Raw genomic sequence first — 22,199 nt, 5'->3', positions numbered from 1 at the left:
GATATAGAGGTTCTGGAAAAAGTCCAAAGAACAGCAACCAAATTGATTGCTGGTATGAAAGCTAAAAGCTATGAGGAAAGACTTAAGATGCTTAAACTCTTCAAGCTTAATAAAAGGATACTCAGGGGTGATTTCATTGCATAAAGGGGATCAACAAAGTGAACTACAAGAGATTCTTCAGGTTGAGTTGGTAGGACGAGGGGACATAAATGAAAATTGGCAACGGTAAAGGTAAATTCCATACAGACTTTAGAATTTTTTCATGCAGAGAGTAGTCAATGTGCGGAATCGCCTGCCAGGTCATGTAGTAGAGGCAGAAACTCTCCAGGAAAATGGTAAGCATTGTTGGGCTGAATGGCCTGTATTCGTCATTAGGTTATGTTTTGTTATATTATGTTACCTTTAAAACAAGTCAACTATATGCAAAATAATGGTTATAATGTATACCGGTGAAAATCACATGTGGGAGTATGTTTTCAGGCTCATTCTTCCATCTTTTCAAAGGAAATATGTACACAGCTAATTTGTGGAAATGGATATCACCCTTACGTAACTCCTGCAAGTTAAAATGACACATTTTCATACTGTTATAATGTCTGCTTGAATGCAATACAGTCTTTGGCCACCAGAGTTTGCTATTCTGGTACAGGGTTGCAACCACAGAACTTGCAACAGAGAAACCACATTGTTGCAAACGACCGCCCTGTTTAAAAAACAAAACAAAAACAAAACAACGTTTGTTGATATGCAAGACTATATTTCTTATGGTTCATAGTTGTGACAAGGCCGCCCACCCCCTTGCCTGTGTCCAAAAATGGTATTGCATCAAGATATGGTCTTATAATCAGGATTAAGAATAAACAGATTTTAACCATGAAGGAATTTCATGAGGATTATGACCTGGTGCACATATCAAAATTATATCCCTGTGCTTTATTTGTGAAAGTGTCATGAGTTATGCCCAGATATGACTTTTCATTCTTAGACGTTTCTGTTGATCTCATTTTCATTCATTTACATTCATATTTGGAGAAAAAACTACTCATTTTGTGTTATTTTCATTCTGCATAGTTCTATAAATTAACTTATTTTTATTGCCTCATATCCTACATACAATCAGATGAGTGTTAACCCACCAAACTGGCTTCCATTTAGGAATTGACCCATCTGTCTGTTAAATTATGCTGACACCTTGTCTAAAATTCAGTTTCATTCATTTTAATACACAGAGACTGCTTGAAGGAAGTACGAGGAAACTTGGAAACACAGGCCTAACTCCTGGTTGAGTTTTGATGGACTGACCCAGCTCTGTGTATTAATGTTGACAGAAATGACGCTGGAACATCTAATCAATGATACAAGGCTGCGTGCTCAGCTCAGCCTGGAGGCCGGGTGCCATCGCAGCCACAGGGAACTGGGCCAGGTTTTCATCCCCCTTAAAGGGGGAGTTTCTCCTGGCCTCAGAACTCCACGTGGACCACCAGGGATGGACACAGGTCCAGAACTGGGCTTGGTGAATGAAGAAGTATTTGGTGAATATGCACTGGAAGTGACCAAGTGAAAAATTGTGTTTTGGAAGGGCATATGTAGAGGGCCATATAAATATGGTGTATATGTACAGGGCCACATAAATATGGTGAAATATAAATATAAATTTATATATGCAACTCGCTGCTGGCTGGTCTGCCAGCACCCGCCATCAGACCCCTGCAGCTCATCCAGAATGCTGCAGCGCGTCTGGTCTACAATCTCCCCAGACATTCCCATGTCACCCCCCTGCTCACTGACCTCCACTGGCTGCCTGTTATGGCTCGCATCAAATTTAAGACCTTGGTGCTTGCATACCAGGCAGCTAAGGGGTCAGCACCAGGATACATCCAGAGGAACATCAGACCCTACACACCAGCCAGACCTCTCCATTCTGCCACCTCTGGACGCTTGGCACCTCCCCCTCTTCGTGTCTGTACTTCCCGCTCCCGTCTGCTGTCTGTCCTGGCCCCTCGCTGGTGGAATGACCTCCCCGTGGCGGTCAGAACAGCAGAGAATCTGACTACCTTCAAACGCAGACTAAAGACTCATCTCTTCAGGCTGCACCTCTCCCCACCCCTCCCTAGCCTATAGTTTAGCTCAATGTACCTAGTTAGGCTAATACGATCACGTTAGTTTTTATTTGGCAGGATTGTTTTTGTCTGATTCTGATTAGGCAAATGTGATTTCAGTGCTAGTTTGTACTTCTTTTGCACCTCTGCACCTTGAACTAATGCACTTGTTGTACGTCGCTCTGGATAAGAGCGTCTGCTAAATGCATGTAATGTAATGTAATAAATATATGTAAATATAAATATGGTGCATCGGACTGGCTGCTTCAGAGCCATCGCGAACTGCCCCGTGCTGCTCTCCCAGCGTACATTGAAGAATGAAGGTCATTGTTTGTTATTTTTTAATCTCTCAAAGAGTTTGATTTCCAGTTTCACCACCATTTCAATTGCAATAAAGCACCCCACATGCTCTTTTAAAGCGCTATTAGACAAGCAAGAGACGAATAATCCCAAAAGGGAGTATTCTACCAAGGGGTACAATGTGTATCCCCACTGCTAGACTGCAATCAGCTGGCATATCCTCTCCAGCCAGCGAACACACAGCGCCATCTACTGGCCAGATGCGCAAAATAATGCGGATGCATTATCACAGCAATGCATGCAGCGATTTAAAGAGGATCGCTCTGCACACACCGGGCATTTCTAGCCCTCTGTGTGTTTTCGTAAGAAGCGGGGCTAATCGCGGGGCGATTTGCACGGGGGCTCACGCGCGGGGGAGAGCTCGCTTCGGTCCGCGGCCGCCGAGCGCGACGCCGGATTTAGAGCTCGTTACCCGTGAGTTACGGCCCCGCCGAGCCGCGCTTCCGCGGGAAAACATCTGCGGAGCGCGGCGGCCCGACCGCAGCTTCGCGGCGCTGAGAGATGATGGATGGCGCCGGTGCGAGCCCAGCCCGTCTTTAATTGGCCGTTCATCAACTCGTTCCGTTTGCGGGGAACCACCTGCCCCACCCCCCCCCCCCCCCCCCGCCGGAGGAGGTGATCCATCACGGGCGGACGGCGACCCGGTTCCCGCCGGCCCCGCTCCCCCCTGGGCATTTCGGGGCTCAATGACAGTTGTGAATTCATAAAAACAAGGCAGAGCAGGGAACATTCTAGACCACAATTTCCTTGTGCACGTAAAGAATTCCTCCTCAACTGCGCAACTAACCCCACAATTAACAGCCAACAAACAGCATCCCATTCTGAAACTGTTCATTTAAATCTAATTATCCCACTCTTAGGTTTAAATATATTACCAAAGATAAAGAAACATACAGTATATGCAGTAGTATACTGAGAGCAGAGCATCAGTAATTAGTACTTATGCTACTGCATGCACCTGCTGCAGAACACACTGTAACATTAAAGAAAGCAGATGTCATTACATGTCACCTACAATATATAAAAAATAGCATACACTATACTAACCCCTTCCTTAAACACAAGGCTGAAAATAACATACCCAAACTACATTGGTTATTACTCTTGAACCCTCTTGACTACTGGCATAATTCTGGTCTCTTCTGAAAGGCAACCCTGGGCAGTTTGTTTTCCAAGTAACCGAAGCTCAAACACAGTGGAAGTGGATACAGATGCTTGTGGGTGTGTCTGGTGGGTTTAGAAACCCAGTGGAGCCACAGCCACAACACTGGACAAATCCTGATCCTGATTTGACGACGATACACCAAAAATGAGCATTCTGCATTTTTTTCCCCCCAGCTTTGTCTAGGCGGGTTTACAAAAAGGCCATTTGCAGACTCCAAAAGGACACTTGGTAACCAAACGATATTATGGATGTTTAGAGGCGTAAAATACTATATAGTGTATACTACACGCTAGTTGAAGATGTTTGTGGAAATTAGCTCGCCTTCCCCCTGCCTGTCACCCTACCCCTCAGTCTTAATCCCCCGCCGCTCTCCACCTCCCCCTTCCTCCCCCACACCTCCTCTTGCCACCTCTGGCAGGAGCAGGTCTGGAAAATAACTATATTAGCTAACTAGTTTATTAATCTATTGATTGAGGTCCACTGATAGAAGTTTTCGTCAAATACCCCACCCCCATAAACATGTCAAATGTCCCACAATTTCACATGCAACATTTATTATTTAAAATCTGGCCTACTCATTATTTATAAGCATACTGAATAATAATACATTTATTCTGAGAACATATTTTTGATGCTCACCCATATAAAATCACAACAAGATCACAACCTGTGCTGTGGTGTCAAAGCTGTTTTCACCGTCCTCCTCAGAAATATTCACTCAGACGAGCGATTTCTTCCAAGGCCTCTTTGAGTCTTCTGTTTAAATTTAGCATTGCAAAATAATTTTGTGGTAAGACAACAACCTTTTTAGGCATAAAGCCTCAAGAACTTTTCTTGCCAGTGCATAACATTTTCAGTTTGTGTACTCAAAAACATATGGTTTGTTTATGCAGGAGAAACAATACGTGTCCGTTCATGCAAGCCTAGCAGGCTATACACATCAGAAATGTAATTTCATCAGCTAAAACACTGGCTGTGTACTGGGCAGAGCTCAAATCATTGCTGGCACACACTGGCTCCCATCAGCTATACTGAGGGACTGCTTGGCCAGCACTTGTCATAGAAGCCAGTAGGTGGACTCATTTTGTTTCAGAGTCTATCCAAACTGGAGAAAGCATTCATATGTACACAATACTTTTGGCATATTTATACTAGCAAAATGGACAACAATGAAAATTTCTCAGGATAATGTAAATAATTGACCTTTTTTTAGCTTCTTCTCAAAGTTATCACGTTTTTATAACCGTGGATTTTGCTCGCTAGATCCTTGCCGTGATAAAAACACACAGAGTGGTTCATGTTATCAGTGGATTTCCAAACTGCATAGAAGGTGAGGACCCCCAAGTTTTTTTTGCCACCCCACGTTACAAAATAAGAAAGGGGTTAAAAGTGGTAATAACATGTATTCAAAAATACAGTGCCCCCCAAAAGTATGGGAACAGTAGAGTGAAAATTGTTGTGGATTGTGGATTGTTTTCTGTAAAACATATACTGCATGTAAATTCCGTGAAATAAAACTTAAAATAAGACTAGCTGTCTGTACTTTCATATATACATCTTTTGCTCACAAATTCAAATGCCTTAAGTATCTAGCAAAAATAAATTTCACTCTACCGTTATACCATACTTTTGGAAGGGCACTGCATCCGTTTAATAGTTACCATTTTGAATGAAAAAACGCAAAGAACATGTATTATATGGTTGCATTTTCAGAGAGTACGCTAACAGCACCTTTTCCTACAGCGCACTCCGGCGAGAGGAGCCCATCGCACTGAGCTCATCGCTCGGTGCGGACGGCCGGGGGCCGGGAGGGCCGTGTTTCACTCCAGATGAAGTGCGCCGCGAGCGGCTCTGAATAAAAGATGCGGCGCAGCGGAGCTCTGCTTACAGGCCGGGGCAGGTTCAGCCCGCACGAGAGCGCGAGCGCCGCGGCGCGAGGCTACGCTAACCCAGCCGCCGAAACAGAATAGGCCCGGTGCAGGGCTGGCGTGGCTCGCCTGAAACGGCGATCTTCAGCAAAGGGGCGCTAGCGCTAGCGCCACCCGATACCGCTTCAGCGGGCCGCGCCCTCTTGGAGGCGCTGCGATGAGGCTCCTTTTTCGGGGACGGCGAGGTGTCGGCGGAGCCATACGTTGGTGTCAGTTTGCCGCGCAGCCCGCGCTTCCTGCCTCGCCCGTGTCACGTGGCCGGGGAGCGGCAGAGAGCCTTCGCCCGCGAGGAGCCTGCGTTCGGGCGCCACGGCGACGGAGCGACTCCGGCTCTCAAGGCAGTTCCGTACAGGCCATGCGCAGGCTTTCGGATTTTAGCACGATGTCATCGTGCTTCAGACCACCTTCACTACAAAAGGGCATTAAACCCACGTTCTACATATGATCCGTTCTGACTATGGAGAGACACAAAAAACACTCCACTCACATATCAATAAAACACTGGAAGGAATGTTTGTAGCATTTTATAGCATTGTCTTTTTGGTGGCTGTAGCCCAATGTGTAGCACATTGGGCTACAGCCACTGTATGAAATGTGCTATATAAATATTAAATGCGCTATCTAAATATTGATTGATTGATTGATTGAGTGATTGAAATGTAGCCTTCCTTCACACTGAGAAAGTGTGGTTTCATCTGTCACATTTATTTCCTTTTTTCCCTGACTCAAACAAACGTATCGGTTCGAGCTTGTGGCCTTCAGATTCCAAACCAGAATCCAACACTTGCTCTAGCCTAAACTGAGAGACTTGGTCAGTGTTCTTTATTCATTTAGAACCTTATTAAAAGAAGAGCACGTAACATGACCACATGGTGTGAGCTGACTCACGCTCGGCCAACAGACTCATGTGATTAAGATCTGCGCACTTGAGGGCCATCTCAAAGTGCGCTTCAGTTTCCCCACACCCCCGTCAACACTGATCTCGCTTCAGTTCAGGAACTAAGCAACTTTTGGGGACGTGAATGGAGGGAAGTGACATATTAAACAGCTGATCAAAAAAAAAACTGAATTACCAGGTGATGAAGTCCTCATATACGGATATACTGCATTAACCGGTTTATAAGCACTTGGGGTTTTCAGTCAATTCATTTATTTATTTATTTGGTGCTTCATCCACCAGTTTTATCATTCAAAAAATTATTGCATGATAAATTAAGGTTTTATACAGATACATCTGCCTAAACCTTGACCCGACCGCAAAAATAAGTATTTTACCATACAGAAATAAAATACGGACTGACTGAACCATGAGGTCCGAGTTTCCATTACACTATCAATGAATGAAATCTATCTGTTTAAAAATAAAGAGTGGAAAAAGCAGGTTCATGAAGAACAGATTTGATTCACTAGATAAACGGTGCATACCTAATGACGTACAGAAAAGAACAGAACAGTATGTGAAAGGCTTTTGGGTGTCTGCTCACTCACATGCGCACATGCACACCCAGGCAAACAGAAACAGGGACATACAGTGGTCACAGGCAGGGGGTGCCCCCAGGTATTTTGGGCCCCATGAAAAGATCTGTTATTGGGCCCCACCACCCCAGAAAATCCTAAGATCTAATATTTTTTGGGTCAGTCAAGGCCCATGGAATCGTTCTAAACCCACCCCCACCACCACCCCACCCGTCATGGTGTCCCTTGTCACAGATGGGTAGTAATGAAGAGCAGTTAAGTTAAGTAGGATGAATGTGCGTAAATGTTTAAAGTTGTGTAATTAAGACTGTGCTTATTAGAATGTCAAGATTTTCAATAGCTGATCATAAAACTCAACCAAGCAGAACCACCAAACAATCTGTATTGGTATAGGAATAAGCCAACAGTTTCCCTGAATAATCTGGAACTGGCATCGGTCAGAGATTTTCATATAGGTGCATCTCTAGAGCAGACGTGTCTGGGGTGTGCGGGGTGTTGGGTGGGGGCCTGCCAGGTCAGTGCATCCCTAGCGCAGACATAGCTGGGGTGTGAGGGGTGTGCAGGGTGTGGGGCGGGGGCCTACCAGGTCAGTGCATCCCTAGTGCAGACGTGTCTGGGGTGTGAGGGGTGTGCGGGGTGTGGGGTTGGGGCCTACCAGGTAAGTGCATCCCTAGTGCAGACGTGTCTGGGGTGTGTGGGGTGTGGGGCGGGGGCCTACCAGGTAAGTGCATCCCTAGTGCAGACGTGTCTGGGGTGTGTGGGGTGTGGGGCGGGGGCCTACCAGGTAAGTGCATCCCTAGTGCAGACGTGTCTGGGGTGTGTGGGGTGTGGGGCGGGGGCCTACCAGGTAAGTGCATCCCTAGTGCAGACGTGTCTGGGGTGTGTGGGGTGTGTGGCGGGGGCCTACCAGGTCAGTGCATCCCTAGTGCAGACGTGTCTGGGGTGTGAGGGGTGTGCGGGGTGTGGGGCGGGGGCCTACCAGGCGGGCGTGGGGGTTGCGGTGGTAGTACAGCTCCTTGTAGCCGTCCATCCAGACCTCGGCGGCACGCACGCTGTTGGCCAGGGCCTTGCTGCGGGAGTAGGGGGCCTTTTTCGGGAAGACGTGCCCCACGTGGGAGCAGGGGTGGATCTCCAGGCTGCCCCCGCACTGCCAGATCTGGGTAACATGCCGCAAAGACGCGGTTATAATCACACACTTAAAATTCAGTCAGGACATCAAAGGCCATCTACTTAAGACAGCAAAGGCCACCTACTTAAGACATCAAAGGCCACCTACTTAAGACATCAAAGGCCACCTACTTAAGACAGCAAAGGCCACCTAGGCCTGTTCTCAAAGTGTTGTCGCCATCTACTTTGCTTTTTTTGTTTTCTCCCTATTTGGAATGGCAAGTCACACGCGGGGGCCTGCATTAATTGCATGCGCAGGGCCGTCGTTAATTTGAGTGAGTGCAGATTAGCACGCGCATGCACTGCAGCGCACCAGCTGCGCGTTACGATAATGCCTCCTGCGCAGATGGCACTGCCAAGGTCAGGATTCAAGTCAATGGGGCACATGGGGGACCGGCGCTCCAGCTGAACCCGTGAACGCCCATAAATGGCCTTTCCATAGACGCATGCGCTATAATTTACGCATCGCGTATATCTGACATGAGTCTGATCCATTCATTTCAGTTCCACGGGTTTCAGGAAAATCTCCTGAAACCATTTGGCCAGTAAAAATCCTGTAAAAATACATTTATACCTAAACAGGGCCCCTTGGATAAATTAAACTATACAACTAAAAAATGATAAATATTAAATAATCCCAGCTAAAGTGGATGGCTGCAATAAGTGCAGGCTAAGCCAATGGCTGACTAGAGACTATAAAGGCTTAGTAGCTCCATGCTCGGGATAAATAGGAATATACCATCGAACTGCATATATTAATTCTGTATGAAAACTTTCTCAGTGAAATGCTCTGTGAAAACAGCATCGGCGATGACTCTGATGTCACATTCTCTGTTGGCAAATCGCAAATTGTAGTTCACTGCGAAAACGTCTGAATATTTCACACGGAACTTGGCGACCTCCGATCAAATATTTCCACTGGGGTTTCCCCTCGCCGCGTAACACGTCAGGGAACAGGACAATAATGACGTCAGCGGCGACCGGCGAGCGGCTCTGCCGGAGAGTGACTCACCCTGAAAGAGAACTCCAGGTTCTCTCCGCCCCACACCTCCATCCCCGTGTCGTAGGTGCCCAGGTACTGGAAGTAGGTCTTACTGACCGCGAACAGACCTCCGGCCATGGTGGGAGACCTGGCCAACGGGAGAAGGGGGAGGTTAAATGTATCTGGAAGACACACGCAGCACGTACTTCCACACTAAAAATCACCTCGCCCTGTTCTCTACAATGTCTGTTCGAACACAACAACATTACCACAACTACATTACATTTAAGTGTTTAGCAGATGCTCTTATTTGGGGCTGTCCAACCCAGCTCCTGAACCATCCTGCAGGTTTTCATTCCAACTCACAAAGCACACACAAAGATCTCATTGAGCTGCTAATTAGCAGAATCAGGTGTGCCAAATTAGGGTTGGAATGAAAACCTAAAGAATGGCAGATTTCTAGGAACAGGGTTGGGCAGCACTTCTCGTATCCACAGTGACTTCAACAGCTTAGCATTCATGAAAATGGAAAAACAAACCCTTCACTTCTTTCACCTCACAGGTTTTTGGTATGCGTCTTCACGGCGGCAGTCACATGACTGAAAGTGAAAGCTCTTGTGGTGTCTGGACACCATGTGAAATTGACTTTCACTTTTGCTAACGACAAAATTGTATTTGTAAATTGTACAGCTGAATATATGACCAACCAGAGGAGTCGTGGTCAGAGGTTACCTATCTAACTATCTGTCTCCAATGACCTGCCTGGAGGTTACAACAAGGGTTGGGCTGCATTCCTCATTTTCAGGTATTCCCGTATGAATTCATGCAATGCTATAGAGTTTTGCAATCGTCAAAGGTATTATATTGTTTTTCATCCAATGAACATTAAAAATTGCACACTGCCACATTGTGATAAAGAATTTGTAACGTAACCTTAAGGGGAATTTTTTGTTTTGAATGAAACTTGCACCATTTCATTAAACAATATGATAATCATAGATATGGTTTACCACTCAGTCCTACCTAGAAGTACATTACCTAGATGCTTAAATATTTTGTGTAGTAGCTCAACATGCACATTTAGCTTTTTTTTTGTTTACCATCAAGTTTTTGAATGTTTTCAATATTTCACACAGTTCAGTGTTCTTATATTCCTAACAAAATTAGATAAATTTATTACTGCATTTTGATTGATCCTTATTTTTCTACAGTTACAGTATATTTCAGTTTACTCTTGTGCAATCTGCATTGGAAATCCAAATATCATAAAATAGGGCCTACCGTCATGCTGTTAATAATATGAAAAACATCAGGATAAGATATTCTGGCCATATCGCACAGGCCAAGTTACACCACCACACCACTACACTCAGATCACCCAATCAGTACTATCCCTAATTTCTATGTTTTAAGGATGGTGTAGAGACTTGCACTTGTGGTTGCACACAAAGTATTGTCTCTTTCTTGGTTCTGAACTCCTGTAAATGACAAGGACCTTACAAAAGGCTGCATATGGGATTTAAGATCATATTAGAGGGGCTGAGGAGAGTACTTCAGTTATTTCGTAAATCCTTCCATCTCCTGCCTCTCATTGGTCTGCACCTGCCCCGCCCACCTGATGACATCGGTGGGAGACTTCCGCCTCTTCTGCTCGTACTCCGGGACGGTGTGCCAGGTGAAGACCAGCCTCCAGTCGAACCCCCCGATCTGGGGCTCCCCAGGGTTCCCCAGGTACTGGAAGGTGTTCCAGTCGATGACGTCGATGACAGGACACACCACCGCCGTCTCCTCTTCCTTAATTCTGGGGACAAAACTGACCATCAGGTCTCCACGGAGAATTGCAGTCTGTGCACGTTACAGTAGACTGCAGTCTGTACACGTTACAGTAGACTGCAGTCTGTGCATATTACTGTAGACTGCAATCTGTGCATGTTACAGTAGACTGCAGTCTGTACACGTTACAGTAGACTGCAGTCTGTGCATGTTACAGTAGACTGCAGTCTGTGCACGTTACAGGAGACTGCAGTCTGTGCACGTTACAGTAGACTGCAGTCTGTGCATGTTACTGTAGACTGCAATCTGTGCGCGTTACAGTAGACTGCAGTCTGTACACGTTACAGTAGACTGCAGTCTGTGCATGTTACAGTAGACTGCAGTCTGTACACGTTACAGTAGACTGCAGTCTGTGCATATTACTGTAGACTGCAATCTGTGCATGTTACAGTAGACTGCAGTCTGTACACGTTACAGTAGACTGCAGTCTGTGCATGTTACAGTAGACTGCAGTCTGTGCACGTTACAGTAGACTGCAGTCTGTGCACGTTACTGTAGACTGAAGTCTGTGCACGTTACAGTAGACTGCAGTCTGTGCACGTTGCAGTAGACTGCAGTCTGTACACGTTACAGTAGACTGCAGTCTGTACACACTACAGTAGATTGCAGTCTGTGCACATTACAGTAGACTACCATCCGTGCACATTACAGTGAAGTGCAGTTTGGGCACATTACAATAGACTGCAGTTCATGCATATTACAATGGACAACAGTTTCTGCATGTTACAACTGACAGACGTTTGTGCACATTACAACAGACTGCAGTTTGTGCACGTTACAATAGACTGGAGTTTGTGCACATTACAGTCTGATGTGAATGGTGCGTGTGCCCTGTGATACATTGGCGGCCTGTCCAGGGCTTATTGGGCTCTCGCCCAATGCACGTTGGGATGGGCTCCAGCACCCCCCGCGACCATGACCAGGAATAAGCGGGTATAGATAATGGACGGACGGAAGGCTGGCTGACACATTGACAAAATAACAGAATGCATTTCGACTGCCCATCTTAAATATACAGGCCGTATAAAATATGATGAGTGCCTTTTTATGGCAAAAGCTGATTTTACATGATAATCTTATACAAGTCCCCATGTTCTTTATTGTTATATATTCATTAACAGGAAGCCGTTACAGTACAGGCATTTAGCAGATACTCATATTCAAAGTGACTTACACAGCTTTTGCATTTTAACTTTGCATCCATTTACACAGCCGTAAACACAGTAAAACAAATTCACTTACAGAGCCCTATACCTCCACCACATTCAGACCATCTTCCACAATATTGCATGTATCTACATGAGAAAAGGTGGATTCCAGGTTTGTGTCTTATTTTGGCCTCTGATTTACAGTCTTCTCAATCTTCTCTTGTGATCCACAGGACCTGCTTAGTATCATATATACACACTATTAAATATCTCATTAACTTTATAATGGTTTTGATTGTTCTAAAACAGCTGTGCAAAAACTAGATCTACAGTCCAGAGACGGAACCTACAGTATGTGAGGCTTCAGGACCAAGAGCGAGCCTGTCAATCACAGAAGCAGTCGTGAGACTTGGCACTCCACAGCAAACCGCTGCGATTGGTGCAAAGCAGCAGCGTCACCGCATCGCACGCGACGCCGCCGTTCGAGGGCCGGCGGCTCGTCACCCCGCCCGTCGCACAGGCCCGGCGTTAGCCCCGAGGGTCGCGACCTCCTGAAAGAGCGAGCGAGCGCTCGTATCCCGCCGCGCCCGACGAGGTCAGGGAGGAGGAGGAGGAGGAGGAGGACGGAAACGGCGCTCACCTGTGCAGCAGCGGCTCCAGCCAGCCCTCGTGGCACTCGCAGTGGCAGTCCAGGAAGGTGAGCACGTCGCCGGTGGCGATGGACGCCCCGAGGAGCCGCGCGCGCACCAGGCCCTCCCGCTTGCGCGCGCGGATCAGGCGCACCTTCCGCAGGCCCGAGACGTAGTCCTCCAGCCGCTGCTTCAGGTGATCTGCGGGGGGGACCCACGGTCGGGTTTTACTTTACGACGAGTTTCATTCATTTACCCCCTGCCCACAACAGTGACGTCATCAACTGTGCCACACAATTTTCAGCTGTGCCCGTATAGCACAAAGTACACCTTAGTTTTAATCTTTTATTTCATTTTCTGATTTACCACAGTCCAAAATGTATTTTAGTAACGTCATTTATTTATGTATGGCAATTCTTACTAGAAATTCCTTAATAGAATTATTCATTTCTAATTTGTAACAAGAGTCATGTAATTTAGGAATTCCTAATTGCTGCTTATTTCTTAATGTAATTTATGTAAATTTGTTTAATTTTACATTTAAAATTGCAGTATAAATGGAAGTTTATTTAATTACTTGGATGCCAGCCACTTCACCTGAAGTCCCCTCTGGGAAAAATAAGGTTTTCGTATTCTATTATATTCTACTCTACTCTACTCAAATAAACTCTATTTAAAGTCTATTCTATTATTTAGTTGCTAGGAGGGCTGTAGCTGAAGTGCATGCTCTCCTTCAACAAATTTTCCCACAAGCCATTGCTCACATTACCAGGTCACACAGTGCTGCAGGAGAGATAAAGCTGAGCACTAAAGAGGATATTTCTCCTCTGATGACATCTGTTAATTTTTTAAACCACATTTTGCCAACAACAACCGGCCATGGTGTGGCCATCAAACTGGACATCAGTGAGAATGCAATAATGTCAAATCTCAGATGGAGAATTTGACTTTTACTCAATCTTAAGTATGTCTCTAGTCATACAAACTGAAAGTATTGTAAGACCTATTGAATAAAAATAAAATAAAAATGAAAATAATAAGGAAAATAATAAACAAGGAAAAAAGTAGTTTATATTGTGCATGTTTACCACAGGGTGGCGTTAAAGAGTCTTATAGCAGCTAATCTTTTTTGAATCTTTGCCAGCATACTATTCATTTTAATAATGCCCTTAAGCATTCCTTTCTGATGATGATGATTATTATAATAATAATAATTATTATTATTATTATATAATAATAATAATAAACAAAGGCTATTGGTCCATGGTACAGATGCATTTTCCAATCTTGGAGTAGTTCCAGAGATTATCGGATTTGCCTCAGTTGACCTGACACCTAAATTAGCCTACATATCCAAGGTCCACCTGAGAAAGCACTGCTAAAGATGCACACTAAATAGTACTCAAGAGACTGACAATACAGAGAGGTCACATTCTCACACACAGACCAGCCCCACACCGATTTCAGCTAAACGCTGGTCTACAGGTCCATATGTACAGAGTTCTTCCGCTTCACAGCAAACACTCAGCTGTCCCTGGCCACATAAGAACTCCTAGTGGAAACTGCAAGACCCATTACACCTTTGGGTGATCAAACACAACGATCACAATCATTGCATCAATGAGGGAGACAGAAGAGTGCAGGCTCTCGGTCAGCAAACAGCGGTACATCCTGTAAGATTCACTATTATCATCCCTTTTTTATACGCATTTATTACAGTAATTTGCGGAAACTGCGCAGCCTTCGGTGCAGGGTTGTCCCCGGTTACCTCTGTCGCTGTAGTCGTCGACGAGGATGACCTCCCGGAGCAGGACGTCGGGCGAGGTCTCCAGGACGCTGTGAACGGTCCGCAGCAGTGTGGACCACGCCTCATTGTAGAAGGCGATCACCACCGAAGTAGACGGGAGGCTCGCGTAGCTGTACTTCAGGTCTCGGCAGCTGCGGGGAGAAGACATTTTGTGAACCGTCAGCATCCACAGTGTAAGGTGCGGCTGTCACTGTTCATAGCCGAAACTCACAGGCACCCTCCTCTCCCTCAAATTGGTCCTTCTCCACAGTGCTGCTGAAGTAATAGGCCTATCAGTTTATCTGATTTTAAAAAAGTTTATGTGTAACGTGAGAGTTAAAGAATATGAAACCTCAAAAATGACGGGAAGCCAGTTTCATTAAACTGACCAAATACAAGGCAAAGAGAAGCCCTTTAAAATGAGATAAATGCTTGGTAAGTTCAATCAGACATTTTTTTTGTGTCATTGAGATTCGCATAGAATAGAACTCAAACGGCATTGTAACGAGTTTCACACTGCACACAGTGGTGCCAGATTGGGCAGATTCCCGCCCAACCGAGCTATTTTTCATCTTATTGTGCTGGGGAAAATGGCCTTGGGCGGCATGTTAAAGTTTGGGCTATTTTTATGTTGGCCGTCTTTCAGATAATCATTCACATTCGCACTGGCACTGGAGCAGTTTGCGGCTCCTCTGGTGTCACCGCACCTGAAACCAGCCAATCAGCAGCAGTGCTTGTTTGCATCAAGTTGGTGGCTCTCTCTATGTTGGATTAATGAAAGGCGCCACCCCATTGGTGGTTACCCCGAAATCCTCATACCGGCCTTGCAAGCAGCAATATCCTCTATGCCCTGAGGCCGTACAAGGCATAGCCCCTGCGTTCCAATCATTGTTAGATAAGGGCATTATTGTACCCTGTCCTGATTCATCTTGTAATCCTCCAATCATACCAGTCAAGAAACCGGACGGAACGTGGCGTTTCGTCCAAGACTTGCGCGCTGTTAATGATGCTGTGCATCACCGTTCACCTGTTGTGCCGAACCCTGTTACTATTTTCTCTTTACTTACGAATGGAAACTGCTTGTATGCTCACCGGATGCAGATTCCTGTTTAACTGATTCAGTTGCGCTCCTTCAGTATTTAGCCACCCAAGGCCATAAATGCAGTTTAAAGAAGCTGCAGCTGGTACAACAAACTGTGCAGTATTTAGGCCACACTATTTCTCCTGAAGGCCACTCATTGGGTGCTGACCGAGTGGCAGCTATTGTAACAATTCCTAAGCCAATCACTAAGAAACAAGTTATGTCTTTCCTAGGAATGACGGGCTACTGCAGACAGTGGATACCTGATTATGCGCATATAGCTCAACCCCTGCAGCAAGACAGCTCATGCCCATGGTTTAACATCACATTACAAAGTGCAACGGACAGAAGAAGCCCTTAAAAGTTTTGAACAACTTAAAACGCCTACCTGGCATGTCCCAGCCTTTCCCAGAGATGACAACAAGCCTTAAGAGCTGTTAAGTAAGAATGGATATTCAGTTGCATTCTCTTTAAAAAAGGAACACCTTTTTGGGTGTTCCTCAATTGGGTTAAGTGGTAATCCATGCCAAGTTACAACAAAGAAAAAGAAGTCTATTCAAACTATTAACACCTGATATGCAACTACCGCAAACATCAATACCAGTGTATCTACCATATAACTTGAGATGCCCTTTAGCACTAAACAGGAGCTTAGAAACAGCTCTCTGCCGGTGACAGCCACATTCATGTATGGCATAGTAACTGCATATGGCAGTAGTGTAACCTAATAGAAAATTAAGGCTACCTTCTGTCACTCAGAAAAGCTTTCGATGGAAGCTTTCGATAACATATAGTTGATGTCACTGAATATCAAGCACGTTTTTTTTCAGTCCAAATCAACAGTTGCCTACATATCTACATATGTAGGCTATAGGTGTATATAGGTCTATATTAAGCTGTGCCAAGTCTATACTACCCAGAATGAAAGTTGTAGCCTACTGTAAATCGCGGCGATAACTGCAACAGTTGTATGATGCGAGTCATGTAGTTAGTGGAGGATGATTCGCATTAAAAATTAGTTAAAGGATCCTGTAGGCTAGTGTTTGCGCAAACATTTAAAATTACGTCAGGTAAACCGAATTACAGCAGCGTAGCCTCTAGTTTCCTTGTGACGCCGAGTAGTCAACACTTTTTTTTTTGTTTGTTTTTTGACAGCTTGCACACAGTATTTTTGAACAGTAGAAAGACGGGTCAATGCTGCATGAGATTTTATTATTGCAAAGGTCTATAAACTGCTCTTGTGCAAAGCCTTCTTAAAGTTAACAGTGAATTAAGTCTCACTTCGCAGCTAAGACCAAACCAACGTGAAGGCAGAACTGCATATAATGGTTAGGCTACATCACACTGGAGTTCGTGTTTAACTTACAGTGGATTCCATCTTTCAGATAACCTGCGGTGAAGGGATATCTTATCGCTCACATAGGTATTAATTTGATGCTTCGCTATGCTTTCCTCTTCTTTTCTTTTCTCGTCCCCGTTCAAGTTGAGTTTTACAGCTCTTCCCATCTCACCCAGAGCACTCATATCCAACGGTGGTTTTTCATAAACCGGTCTTTTTAACAGTTCATTGTCCTCTGGATATCCAACAGTTGGCACTCTTCGTCTACTCGCCACTCCGACTTCTTTTGCATTGTTTCTGTGAAAGATTAAGTAGCCGACAAGAAAAGCGGCAAGAATACAAAGTATCAACTTTGACCGGTTCCGTCGCCCAAATAGTGCCATAGTGTCCCACTTTTCCCTTCTTCACTTCATAGACTTGTCGTAAAGGCCAGCTCCGAATATTCCACTTTCATAGAAATTACAGCAACAGTGTGAATGAACACAAGCTTGTTCATTTCCAAACTGGAAGCGTATTTGACTAAAACAGAACGATTGAAAACTAGTGGGCTACTTCACTAAGTCAGATAAAACTAACAGTGCAAGTAACCGCAGGAAAACTCGAATATCGTTTCAGCAAACAGGGCGCGACAGCTTTTCCTCGTTCCTGGTGAATTTAAATATTTGCACGTCGACACTGCATTATGCTACCGCGAAACGGGAAGGTACCACAAAAAATAGGTGTGGAGAGAGACAGAGAGGGATTTGTCCGATTAAATTCGCTAGCTGGCTAGCTATTTTAGCACCGATTGAGAAAATCCAGGTCAAATCACAGCGACTTCTCTTCTAGGTTACACAGCAACTTCTCAAGATAATCCACTTTGTGCTCTATGAACTCCCCTCCTTACAGTCGCCATGGCAGAGAAGCAAATACAGTCTTAAACATGCTGTGAATTAAATGATGAGTGTAATTCAACACCTTCTTCCTTTGGACAGAATCTGCAAGTTTCGTGCGTCCAGGAAGTCTGTATTGTAGAGGGGAGGAGGTTTGAGCTAACGACATATCTTTCATTTTGCAGCAGATAAAACTTCCTCCAAGTTCAGCGGTGTTTTCTTGTTTCCTTCTCGAAGAAGAGGACAACGAGAAACAGTGTCTCAGCATGGGGAGGTGTGGCAACGGACAGTACTTCCATGCATTTCCACTCCTGCAATGCACACTTGCACCGCAGATTAGTTATTTCATTATGACTTTTTCAGTTAAGTACCGTTACACAAACTACCATTTAGCTTCGCGATATTGACTGCTTCCGGGTACGCAACAGGTAGCCTACTAGATTGACGTGTGACGTACTTTATTGTATGTTTTCATGTTTTGGAGTCCAGGGGGGGTATTTCACGAAGTAGGATTACTGAGTTAGCTGGATAACTGCGCTGAGCAAAACCTGATTTTGCTTCAGTCTATGTTCGAGATACGGTAGGGTTCCGGTATTTTCTCAGTGCAGTTATCCAGTTAAATCAGTAATCCTGCTTCGTGAAACAGGGCCCAGTTGGCCAAGAACTAGATTCGCTTAAAAACGCCATTTTTTTGGAATCGTTGGTTTAATACATTTTCTGTTTAGTAGGATCATTCATCTTTACTCTCTGTCAAACTTTCCAAAACAGTAACGGCACAGATCGGCATGTGTCAAATAAAGTGACAAATGCGGAAAAATAGCACTCTGGGCTGACAAATAAAGCAATTGTTTTCCACGTGCAAAGGAAATTGAAAATTAATCACCTATACAATTGCTCTTATTTAAATCACTAGTTGTAGCTGCGATATTACTCTTGTGTGAGCGGGCTATCACCTGTCCTATTCACAACTGGGATAAAGACGAGACTGTCAAATTTAATCTTGGTGAACGTATCAGATTATACACACGTTTTGCAACCCTTTATTACCGAGGCAAAGGTCATGCAGTTGAATGTGTTGGGAAATGAATACAGGGTACTTAAAGCTTAAATAAATATTAGTAAAAGCAACGTGTTCATATACGAATTCATACAATCAAGTGTAAAAAAAAAAATGTTTACTAAAATTAAGATTATTAATAATTGAACTTGCTATCCAATGTAAAATGGTAATATGAGCGACACGCCGTTTGAACGAGTACCCTTATTGTCAAACCTACAAAGAAACAAGGCTACTCAAGTGTTGTGATATGTTCTGGTACGGTACCCCTAGTGTAGGGCAGTCCTTCATTAAGTCGCACAGCTGAAAAGTTAACACCTAAATCATAATGCATAAAACCATCAAATGTTAATGCGGGAGATTAATTTTATAGTTGGAGCAGTTTGTGTGGAGAGAGAGAGAGAGAGAGAGAGAGAGAGGGAGAGAGATGCACTTTCCTTGGAACAGTCCATCTGATATCTTCATTCTCACATCTTTATTCCAAATTTCAGCCACCATTCAAACATTTTACAAAATATGCACTGACAGTGACTGAAATTGTTTAGCAATTTTTGTTTTTACTCTCATATTGGCATTCTTCTCATGCTCAGTTGAATTCATTGGCCTGTTCTATTTCCCAAGTGCTTGTAAGCAGTGCCACTTTCAAAAGACAAAACAGCAGTCTCTGACACCACGAATAGTGTCAGATTGTCCAAACATGTTGACCTGTGAACATGAGAAGCAACCAAACAGCAATACCAAATATGAATATTCTGGAACACGTGTCACAAAAGTCAGTACTAGTTCAATATCTCAGACACTAAATATCATGTTCACTAATGTTTGCACGATATCAATTTCCTTTTGTTTCGGGGAAAGGGTGTATATGGATTTTGTTTATTGAGAAATGCTTGATTAAAGCTTTATGCTTTATCTTTACTATACTTAATTTGCTACTTTGTGGGATTCACTGAGGGTATCTGCCACTGTGACAGCAGTACTGAAAACAGAAGGAAACTGAACTAACATTATCATTGTGCAATTCACTACGTGTTCATAATTATCTCACAGAGCTTATAATGCCAAACAAGCAGATCTATTGTGAGGGAAAAATGGAACAACTAAACAACCTCTGGGAAGTAATATGATTTACTAGCGAAAGAGGTTATTACATAAGGTTTATTAGTCAGGCCATCAATATTTTACAGATCACGTCTGAATTACAAACCAGAAATTTCCGCGAAGTGCAAACCTGTGCACACTGAAGCATGGTCTTCGCTGACGATATGCCGTAGAAAATTGCTCCAACCACAAGATGGCACTGCAATAGCCATTTTGGGATAAAAAGCCAATCACGACCTTGCAATGTTACAGTATGTGCTTCAAGGCCACATTTGTCTATGCTTCTTGTTTACTTTCTTTGTCATCATTTTTTGCTGTTGATAGTTGTGGAAATTAAATACAAGTAGCTCAACAGATGTTTAACTTTACTTTCCTAAGGGGACTTAGTAAATTAACAGGTTTAATAGATGCATTTTGTAACATGGAACTGAAGTTAATCGTCATAACAGCATGGGGCTTGTTTTTATTTTTCTGGTTCAATTTTGCACAGATTCCTTACTCTACCTTGTACAGTTAAGTGCAAAAAGTATTGGCACAGTGACACAACTTTCATTATTTTGGCTGTGTACTCCAGCACATTCAATTTGAAATAAAATATTGATTATGAGGTTAAAGTGCATACTGTCAGGTTTGAGGGTATTTACATCCATATCGGGTGATCAGTGTAGGAAGTACAGCCGTTTTATACGTAATCCCCCATTTTAGGGGGACAAACATAATTGGACAGTTGGCTGCTCAGCTGTTTTTTTTGGCCAGCTGTGCATAATTTCATCATTAGTTCATGTACAAGAAAGCTAACAAAAGGTACAGAGTTGATTCTAGGTGCGGAATTTGCATTTGGAGTCCATTACTGTTGTCTCTGAACATGAGGACCAAATAAGTACCAGAGTCAGTAAAGCACACCATCATGAGGCCGAAATATCTGAATAAATTGATCAGAGCCGGAACATTTGGTGTGTCAAAATCAGCTTTTTGGTACTGTACTTTGAGAAGCCAGAATGTCCCGGTCAGCTTGGCGATAGCAAACAATCTGATAGGCCACAGAAGACCACTGTAGTGGATGATCAAAGAATACTTTCAATTGTGAAAAAAAAAAAAAAAATCCAACTGTTGAACAGATCAAGAACACTCTCCAGGATGTAGGCATAGATTTGTCAAAGACAAAGCATGAAAGCATAAAAAGAAGACTACACCAGCATAACCTCAGGGGGTTCACCACAAGGTGCAAACCACTAGTAAGCCTCAAGAACAGAATGACCAAGTTAGTTTTCTAAAGAAAAAATACATTAAATAAGCTCTAGAGTTCTGGAACAAATTCTTATGTATAGATGAGTATTACTCTGTCCCAAAGTGGCAGAAAGAGGAAAGTGTGAAGAAAGAAAGGAACTGCTCATGATCCAAAGCACCCCCTCATCTTTGAAACATGGTGGAGGTAGTGTTATGGCTTGAGCATGTATGGCTGCCACTGGAACTGGCTCACTTGTCTTTATTGATGTGACTGCTGACTGCTGACAGCAGCAGGATGCAATTCTGAAGGGCACAGAATTTGCTCAGATCCAACCAAATGTCTCAAAACCCATTGGATGGTGCCTCGCCTGGCAGCAGGACAATGACCCCAAACATACTGCTAAAGCAACCAATGATTATTCAGGGCCATAAAGTGGAATTTTCTTGACTAACCAAGTCAATCACCCATCCTGAATCAACTGAAAATGCATTTCACTTGTTGAAGACAAGACTGAAGGCAAAATGCCCAAGAAAAAAACAGGAACTGAAGATGGCTCCAGTACAGGCCTAGCAGAGCATCACCAGGGAAGATGCCCAGCATCCAATGATGTCTATAGGCCTCAGGCAGTCATTGAATGCAAAGTACTAGATATGACAATTTCAGATTATGTTAATTTGTCAAATTAATTTTTCACCCCTAAAATGGGCGGTGTTTAAAAGGCCAATAATTCCTACAAGGAGCACCCAATATAGATGTAAATACCCTCAGATTAGAGCTGACAGTCTGTACTTTAACCTCATATCCATTCAGTCATTTCAAATCCAATGTGCTGCAGTACAGAGCCAAAACAACAATGTTAGTATTTATTGTACATTTCAGATTTTTAAACTACTACTCAAACCCAGAGTAAAGGTCCCTTTTTGTGTACCTGTGTTGGCTACTTTCCAT

At 43.9% G+C, this 22,199-nt stretch overlaps 1 protein-coding gene across 1 annotated transcript in view; it reads right to left on the bottom strand.

Annotated features, from left to right (window-relative positions):
* galnt12 (UDP-N-acetyl-alpha-D-galactosamine:polypeptide N-acetylgalactosaminyltransferase 12) overlaps positions 1–18,290 on the bottom strand; it is a 28,140-nt gene extending 9,850 nt beyond the window's left edge. The window contains exons 1-6 of the mRNA XM_035431244.1: positions 17,021–18,290; positions 14,556–14,725; positions 12,799–12,988; positions 10,793–10,978; positions 9,208–9,325; positions 8,008–8,184 (exon numbers count right to left, since the gene is read on the bottom strand). Of these exons, the coding sequence (XP_035287135.1) occupies positions 8,008–8,184; positions 9,208–9,325; positions 10,793–10,978; positions 12,799–12,988; positions 14,556–14,725; positions 17,021–17,376 (1,197 nt within the window). The 5' untranslated portion in view covers positions 17,377–18,290. The remainder of the gene's footprint in view (positions 1–8,007; positions 8,185–9,207; positions 9,326–10,792; positions 10,979–12,798; positions 12,989–14,555; positions 14,726–17,020) is intronic.
* Between the last annotated feature and the right edge of the window lie 3,909 nt (positions 18,291–22,199).

The sequence above is a fragment of the Anguilla anguilla genome, chromosome 8, assembly GCF_013347855.1.
Source record: "Anguilla anguilla isolate fAngAng1 chromosome 8, fAngAng1.pri, whole genome shotgun sequence".
NCBI lineage: Eukaryota > Metazoa > Chordata > Actinopteri > Anguilliformes > Anguillidae > Anguilla > Anguilla anguilla.
This window is presented reverse-complemented; position numbering and strand designations above follow the sequence as displayed.